Raw genomic sequence first — 9382 nt, forward strand, 5'->3', positions numbered from 1 at the left:
CAGGTTAGGTGGACTGGCGATTCTAAATTGGCCCTAGTGTGTGCTTGGTGTGCGGGTGAGTTTGTGTGTGTCCTGTGGTGGGTTGGCACCCTGCCCGGGATTGGTTCCTGCTTTGTGCCCAGTATTGGCTGGGATTGGCTCCAGCAGACCCCCGTGACCCTGTGTTCAGATTCAGCGGGTTGGAAAATGGATGGATGGATGGATTTAGACTTCATAGACAGATACACTTTGCTATCTATTTTATTTTATATTTTATTCTATTTAGTATTATTACACAGTAATAAATATCATGTTGCTTTTATATTTTCTGTACTTTGTCTTGATGTAAATAATAAATGGGTATCAAATGTGAGTTAAAGAGCTACTGTCATATTCACAGGGTTTATCAAGGCTATTGAGATCACTTTTCAATAATTAGAACAAATGCGGTGGAAGCAAGACATAGTTTGGTTAGTAAATAGCATGTAACCAAAAGAGTTTCCCCGTTATGTGTATTGTGGTGACACATGCATGTTTGTTACAGCTGGTGATACTGAATCTCTATGTAGAGGATCATATGCAGAATATTGCAGTGACTGGCAATTGGCCCACTAGCTAGGATATCTATATGTATGTATGAGAAGCTTTGTGAATAATGCGGAATGACAGCCAATTGCCACCACTCAAGACTTTGTCTGGATAGGATCGCTCTGTGCATGTGTGTGTGTGCATGTGTAGGTGTGCGTATGTGTGTGTGCGTGCGTGTGTGTGTGTGTGTGTGTGCGCATTAATTGTCAAGGGTGAGAATAAATGAACCCAATAAATAGTAAGTCTCACAAACATCACGATAATACAGAAATGTATTAAAATGAATTAGAAATTATTTGTTTGAAAGAAATCCCTTGGGAATGTAAAAATACCATCATTGCTTTTGTTTGATTTGTGGAATTATTACAACATACACAACTCTGAAATATGGCAGTGTCATGCCCACAAGACACCTCACACACAAGTGACTACATACTTTTATATTGCTCTTATACTAACTACTACAATTTGCAGACAAGCAGCTCGACCTGGCTATCAGCAAAGAAAGTTTGAGTTTTTTGTGGTGTTTTTTTTCTTTCCTTTTTTTGTTTTTTTTTTTAGGACCTGATATGGATGCTTAGCTTCTACATACGTTTCACCTGGATCTACTTGCCAATGCTTGGACTTCCGGCACTGCTGACTTTGTTCTTTCTTGTCAGGTATCAATATATATCTCTACCCTTTCTAATTTATTTGTGTATTTTTTTGCTTTTTTGTGTTTTGTCTTGGTACAGTTCTATATTACTCTACTTTCCCCATTTGTATTATTAATGTGTAGCCTTTGTCAGAATGCCTCAAATCCCATAGACTTACCACTGTTTATAAAGTATTGTACTTTATAACTTCTCCCCACCTTCCCTTCTACATCTATAACTTCAGGCAATTACATAGAGTAAAAGACAAGCAGAAGTTAAGTTACAACTTTAAATAATGTATTATTGATAGTATTCATAAAATAATAATAATAACTTTTCGAAGTGTGCAGCTCCCCTTCTCTGCTGTTTGACATGGTTTATAGATCTCCTGTAATTAATGATACTTTCATCTTTGAATTCTCTGATCTCTTGGCTGATATCACCCTCTCTCATGATAAAGTTTTTATTGTTGGTGATTTCAACATTCACGTTTGTTGTCAATTGAAATTACTGACTCAGGTGATGTGGCAGTTCTTCTCCTCCTTGACCTGTCTGCTGCCTTTGACACTATTGACCATGAGATATTGCTGTTGCGGCTTGAACATCTTGTTGGGCTTAAAGGGGCTGCTCTTAACTGGTTCAGGTCATATTTAACTGGTAGACACTTTTCAGTGACTTTTAATTCATCTTCTTCATCTACTGCTCCTCTTAAATATGGTGTTCCTCAGGGATCCATTTTGGGTCCTATTTTATTCTCCATATACCTTCACCCTATTAGAGCTATTTTTAGGAAATTTAACATTTCTTTTCACTGCTATGCTGATGATACTCAGGTTTATATTCCTGTCTGCAACTCTACAACAAATCAACTCCACAACTGTCTGTCTGAACTAAGATCCTGGATGGCTAATAATTTTCTTGATCTAAATCAAAATAAAACGGAGGTGCTTATAGTGGGTCCATCAGCTAAAGCCCAAATTGGTCTTGGATTACTTGGATTACTGCAATTTGCTGTATTCTGGGATTAATAAATCTCTGATATGCAGGTTACAGCTGGTCCAAAATGCTGCCACTCGCTTTCTGGTTGGGGCAAGAAAGTATGACTCCAATATTAGCTTCTTTACACTGGCTGCCTGTCAGTTTTCGAATTGATTTTAAAATCTTGCTGCTAGTTTTTAAATCTTTACATGGGCTTGCTCCTGCCTATTTATCTGAACTGTGTGTTTTACATCAGCCATCTAGAGTGTTTAGATCTTCTGGTCAGCTGTCTCTGGTTGTCTCTCGTACCAAGTGTAAAACCAAGGAGAAAAAGGGCTTTTGCAGCTGCTGCGCCTCGCCTGTGGAACTCTTTACCTCATCATATAAAGGAGTTGTCTACAATTGAACTGTTCAAAACAAGACTAAAGACTCATTTCTATTCACTTCCATTCCATGACCTTCAGTAATACTGATGGTTTCCTCTTTGTGATTATATAACATTACTTGTATTTTTTATGTATATAACATTACTTCTATTTATTATGTATTTTATTTTATGTTCATATATTTTATTTCTATTTATGTTTTATGTTAATTTGTTTTTGTTTTTTTTTATTCTATTATTGTAAAGCACTTTGGCCTCAGCATTACTATGTTGTTTTAAATGTGCTATATAAATAGACATTGACATTGACATAATAACAATAAGCAAAGTACATATGAATATGGGCAACTATATAACCTGATAAATGATGATGTTTAGTTTAAGGTGGCACACAAACTTGCAGTTACTTTAAGTTAGGTCATCATTTTATGGCTTTCTTCAGGACAGGCCACACGCCTGTCTCAATATGGCAGCCAAGTTGTGCTTCTTGTGGTCTTTTTCTCTTTCTTTGTTCTGCTGTGTGGGCAAGTCTGCAAAATGGAAGGTGACAAAGCAGTTTCTGTCCATCTCATCTTCATTGTTGTAGACCTGGTGCCAGCACTCACTTTGTTACCAGGAATTCATTGGAACAGCTTGGCCACTAGTGCCACTTCATTCCAATGTTCTAGTTGTAACCCAATCTCCTGCATAGATTTTACTCTGCCAGTTGCCTTCACTATTTATTACCTGAACCAACCTAAAGTCCATAAAAACTCAAAATAGAAGTAATATTATTGCAAAAGATCAGAAAATGGAAACAAATAATTATTTTCCCTTTTCTGTCTTCCTGCAAGTAGTGGCTGCTGGCTCCTTTTATAAAGCACCCGGAAGTGCTCCAGGTGCTCGTTGACCTAATTCTGGCAGCACTTCAAGGAGTGGTGGAAGAGCTGCTCTCCAAGGCTCAGAAGCAGCTGCAGCACCCTCTGAATTTTTTTTCTTTATTTCACCTTATATAATTTCTTGTATTAGGAATTTGTTAGTTTTTGCATACCCCTTAGGGTCAGAGCGCAGGGTCAGCCATTGTACAGCACCCTTGGAGCAATTACAGGTTAAGGGTCTTGCTCAAGGGCCCAGCAGAGTAGGATCTCTTTTGGCAGTGACGGGGATTCGAACTGGCAACATTTGAGATACCAGCACAGATCCTTAGCCTCAATTTCCACTGTTCCTTGTTTTAAATCTACACTTCCTTCACTTCCCATATTCCATTATCCAGTTCATGCCCTGCAATCAATAATGGCCATTCAAACTCACCAGCTCCTCTTTGCCTTCTATCTGATTTATTTTTCTTAAATCAAATTTCAATGCATCACTGGTTACCTTTCCTAAGAGTGGCAACATATCTATTGGTGTAGCATGTTCTTTAAATGCTGGACAGACCTCAGAATTACCTGGAGATTGTGGTGCAGTGGAGAATAATGGAAGGAAACGCCCTTGCCATTCTTCCTTCCTTTCACTCCTCTCCTTTTACTCACACTCACATTCCCACTCTTTATCTGAGCTCTCATTGGTCTCAGGAGCTGTCTACTTTATACCTGATCTCTGTTTTCCTGCTTTTTCCTTCCAGCACCTTTCCATTTTGTGGCATGCTAGGCTCAGCTTCTGCTTTCTCTACCTGCACTGCAGGTTTCCATTTCCTAGCTTTAGCCTGCTTGCCTCTGCCACTCCATTGGAAGATGGCTGACTTTATTATGAATTTAGGCATTTCTGAGTCCACAACGCTACCGTAATACAGTTTGCCAAATTCGTTATAGGTTGGCCTACTTTTGCCACTGTAAGCAAACATACACATAGATAAATATGCACATACACGTAAACTTTAACCATATAAGTGACGTATGAATGACACATGAACTACCCATCACTCCCTAGCGCTTTAACCACTCACTACCAGTAGCACTAACAAACATGCGGGTGTCCTTGTGACACACATGAAGTCTCAACACTTTCTTGATTATATGCCTTTTATCAACCAAACAATGTTTTACTTCCACCACATTTCTACACTGGGTGCCCTAAAATTCACAAACATACACACACATACATCATAACAGTATTTGCAAATAGGGTTACCCCAAAATACGCCAACTGTTTTGTCTTGGTAGAGTTCTATATTACTCTACTTTCCCCTTTTGTATTAATGTTTAGCCTTTGTCAGAATGCCTCAAATCCCATAGACTTAGGTACCACCCACCTTCCCTTCTACATCTATAACCTCAGGCAATTACACAGAGTAAAAGACAGGCAGGAGTTAAGTTACAACTTTAAATAATGTATTATTAGTAATATTCATAAAATAATAACAAAAAACAAAGTACATGTGAATACTGGCAACCATACAACCTGATAAATGATGATGTGTAGTTTCAGTCGGCACACAGACATGCAATTACTTTAAATGTCTCTAGTTGAGTCATAATTTTATGGCTTTCTTCAGGAAAGGCCACATGCCTGCCTCAATATGGCTGCTGAGTTGTGTTTCTCAATGTGGTCTTCATTTCAGTTCATGGTGTGTGAGATGCTCCTTCATCAAAATGGTGAGAGAGAGATAGGGAGGGATAAAGCAAGAAAATTTATAGATTCTCTGCCCAAACCTTTCAGCCAATAGGGCATTGTGGTACTTAATGGCTTCTGATTTAAAACCAAACAGACAACTTTAGACCAATAGAATTGTGGTGTGACACAATGATTTCACACAAGCCCCGAATACCATTCGTTAAGCTGATGTTTGCCAGCTAGGTAATTTGTCTCTCCTATGGGGGTTGATTGAGAGAGTCCTGCAGAGAATCACTTGCCAAACTGGTTTTAGGCACTTCTCCCGACCCTGTCATAAAATTACAAAAATTCAGACTTAAAATGGGGGAAGGAGGGGTAATTAGCCAAATATCAAACCACTGCTGTTCCTATCAATGACAAAACACTAATATTACCTTGCTTTGTCTATGTTACAAATAAAGACATACAAAATATTTATAAACTTATATACAAAATTTCACAATACAACACTTTGCTAGTTTTTTAAATTATTAATATGTTAATTGTATCAGCTCTGTTTGCTTATAGTGTTATTGTGGATTAAAGGCTAAGACTTTTAAATCATAAGAGTTTCTCATTCCAAAAACCCTGGGGAATAACCTTTATCATGTTTGTTTAAAACTTTTATGGATCAGTGCTGATGTGTGTTGCTATTGCACAACTATTGGCACTATTAGAACATTAGAAAAATTTAGACAAGAACAGGCCATTCAGCCCAACAAAGTCTGCCTGCTATCCAATTAAATTCTTCAAAATAACATCAAGTCAACCTGTGAAGGTCCCTAAGGTTCTATTGGCTGCCTCACTAGTTGGTAAAATATTCCATGTATCTCTGGATCTCTGTGTAAACAAAATGTTTCTAATGTTTGTGCAAAATTTACCCTTAATAGGTTTGCAACTGTATGCCCATGTTTTTATTGACCTCATTTTACAGTAACAGTCTTGATCCATTGTACTAATTTCTTTTATAATTTTGAGTACATCAATCATGTCATCTCTTAATCTCCTTTTGCTTATATTGAAAATGCTCAGCTGTTTTAATCTTTAACAGTGAGTTATAAAACTTAAGCATATTCTCCTTGGACTTGTACTCTACACATTGTGCTATATAACCTAACATTCTCTTAGCCTTCTTAATGGCTTCTGAACACTCTCTAGAAGTTGATAGTGACAAGTCCACTATAACTCCTAAATCCTTCTCATAAGGTGTACTTTTGATGTTTATCATCTTATGTGTAATACTTTATATTTACTTACATTAAATTTCATCTGCCACAAATTTGTCCAATTCCCTCTGTAATGATTCAATGGATTCTCAATTATCTGCTAATCTACCTAGCTTGGTATCACCTGCAAACTTAAACAACTTATTATTTAAATATATATATATATATATATATATATACTGTATATATATATATATATACTGTATATATATATATATATACTGTATATATATATATATTTATTTGTATATATATATATATATACAGTATATATCTATATCCTTATATATAATTTGATAGTATCCGTATGTATGGTGTTCGCGTCAATACCTCGACTCAATACAAGTTAGAAGCATAAGTAATGATGGCTAGGTATTAACAACGGTCATTGTTTAAATTTTAGCCGATCTCAGGTCTAAAATGAGTGACGATCGCAACGCAGCCACAATAGCAGCAGCCGCGGAAAGGATGCGTAGGAAACGAAGTCACATGACTGACAAGGAACGTAGACTTGCTAATGTGACCAGACATACACAAAGTGCACAACAAACAGATGAGCAGTGTGCTGCTACAAATGCTACTAATGCTGAAAGAAATTGTGCAAATCGGACACAAAGGACAGATGAAGAACGTGCGCTACAGAATGCTACTAACGCTGAAAGAAATCGTGCCAGCCGTGCACAAACGACTGAAGAAGCTCGAGCAGCCGCAAATGCAGCACGAGTTGAAAGACATCGAGCAGCCCGTGCCTTATGGTGTGAAAATGCTCAGCGGCATGGCATTGCCATGTGCAATCACACAGATATTATTGAGGACGAAGTTCCGGAGCACCACTCTGGCGCATTTGACAATCTGTGCAAACATTTCAACTCATTCAACTTCACCTGTGAGAACAAGCAAGGTGGAGAATACAATTGCTGCCATAAAGATCGAGTTTGAATTACCCCTTACACATACCCTGACAGGTTTAAGAACCTGTTGACATATTTAGACCCAAATTCCAAGCACTTCTTGGAAAATATCAGAAAGTATAACAGTGCATTAGCCTGTGCATCCATGGACGCCAAATATCCCTGCTTCCAGGCCATGTGCCATATTGTTACACAATACATTCCCAAATATACCATCAGTCTGGACCCTTGCACCCTGGGTAGAATTTGTAGCCTGAATTGATCGGGCTCCCAGTTGCATATATATATAATACTGTTACAGGAGGCTGGGTGTGGTACCCAGCCGGGATGCCCAGGAGGACAGGAGGAGGGCTAACGCCTCCCCCAGACTACGTGAGGGTGACCGCCCTGGTGGCTTTGGGGACCACGGGAACAGAGCTTAGAAGCTCAACCCTATAGGGGCCGGTGGTCACCGCCATGGGGGCGCCCCAATGCCTATGGAGCACTGGCCCTCAGCACTTCCGCCACACCCGGAAGTGCTGGGGGGAAAGAAGACCAGGGACACCCGGAGTGCTTCCGAGTGCACAGCCGGTACTTCCACCACACTGGGGTGTGCCGGCGGAAGCTAATCGGGAGGCACCTGGAGCACATCCGGGTGTGTATAAAAGGGGCCACATCTCCCTCCGTTCGATGGCTTGAGTCGGGAGAGGAGAAGGATGGAGCTCGGGAGTAGAGGAAAGGAGGCGGCCTGAAGAGAGAAAGGCATCATTGTGAAAGGCCTGAACTTTGGGGGAGTTTTCGGGTTGTGTGTGTTTCACTTGTAAATAATAGTTGTAAATAAACGTGTTGTGGTGCTTGAAACGATGTCTGCCTGTCTGTGTCCGGGCTGCTTTCCACTATCTATCTATAATAATAAAAGGCAAAGCCCTCACTGACTGATTCACTCACTCACTGACTGACTGACTCACTCATCACTAATTGTCCAACTTCCCGTGTAGGTGGAAGGCTGAAATTTGGCAGGCTCATTCCTTACAGCTTACTTACAAAAGTTAGGCAGGTTTCATTTCAAAATTATACGCGTAATGGTCATAACTGGAACCTCTTTTTTGTCCATATACTGTAATGGAAGGCAGCAAGATGGCCGTAGGAGACTGAGTTGCGTGTCGCGTCATCACGCCTCCCACGTAATCACGTGAACTGACTGTGAACTCAGTACGTAGAAAAGAAGGAGGAGCCCCAAAGAGCGCTGAAGAAAACATTCATTACACAATTGACAAGGCAGCGAAACAATAAGAAGCGAGTGAGTGACGCATACAAGCATCTTCATAAGACACGAGGTATAAAAAAGCACGGTGTAAACCGTAAGTCTAAATTAACTTTATAGAAACGCTCCCGCTGCCGTTTGCAATACCATATTCGCGAGATACAAGTTTAATGAGAAGACACGAGGTATAAAAAAGCACGGTGTAAACCGTAACCTTAAATTAACTTTATTGAAACGCTCCCGCTGCCGTTTGCAATGCCATATTCGCGAGATACAAGTTTAATGAGAAGACACGAGGTATAAACGAGAGTTTGCATCACTTTGTAACAGAGTTAAAATTGCTGTAGCGAGAAACATTTAACTGCCGGGTCTTAGCTAACATTAAATAAACCCGTGGACATCGCAACATCACACAAGAGAGCGGCTCACGTGAAGTGACTGAACGCAGCAGGAGTGATCACTTCCATGAATCAAACCTGTTCAAAAAACACATTACACAATTGATAAGGTAGGAAAAGAATATGAAACAAAGCACGGTATAAACCGTAACTTTAAATTAAGTTTATAGAAACGCTGCCGTTTGCAATACCATATTCGCCCCTGCGAAGCGCGGTGATTTTGCTATATATATTAAACTATTTCAACCATTGTATGATCTGCTTCTCGCAACTGAAAGAGGGCACCGTGGCAGAAGTTAGCCGACTTGCTCACCAACCACAAGCGTTACCTGGTAGGTAACCACCCATACAATCAGATTGTGAATCAGACTACGAATGCCTGCAATGTAATTACCCCGATCTACATGCTGTCAAATGAACGAACCACACACCGTGGCACAACGTTAGGGGCTTCGCCTCTACGTCCGA

The 9382-nt window shown here is 39.7% G+C and overlaps 1 protein-coding gene across 1 annotated transcript in view; it reads left to right on the forward strand.

Moving 5' to 3' along the window:
• Nucleotides 1–9382, forward strand: part of LOC114644508 (acyl-CoA (8-3)-desaturase) — a 236031-nt gene that overhangs the window by 181197 nt on the left and 45452 nt on the right. The window contains exon 9 of the mRNA XM_028792592.2: nt 1129–1226. Coding sequence (XP_028648425.1) covers nt 1129–1226 — 98 coding nt within the window. The remainder of the gene's footprint in view (nt 1–1128; nt 1227–9382) is intronic.

This window comes from Erpetoichthys calabaricus, chromosome 2 (assembly GCF_900747795.2).
Source record: "Erpetoichthys calabaricus chromosome 2, fErpCal1.3, whole genome shotgun sequence".
Classification (NCBI taxonomy): Eukaryota; Metazoa; Chordata; class Cladistia; order Polypteriformes; family Polypteridae; genus Erpetoichthys; species Erpetoichthys calabaricus.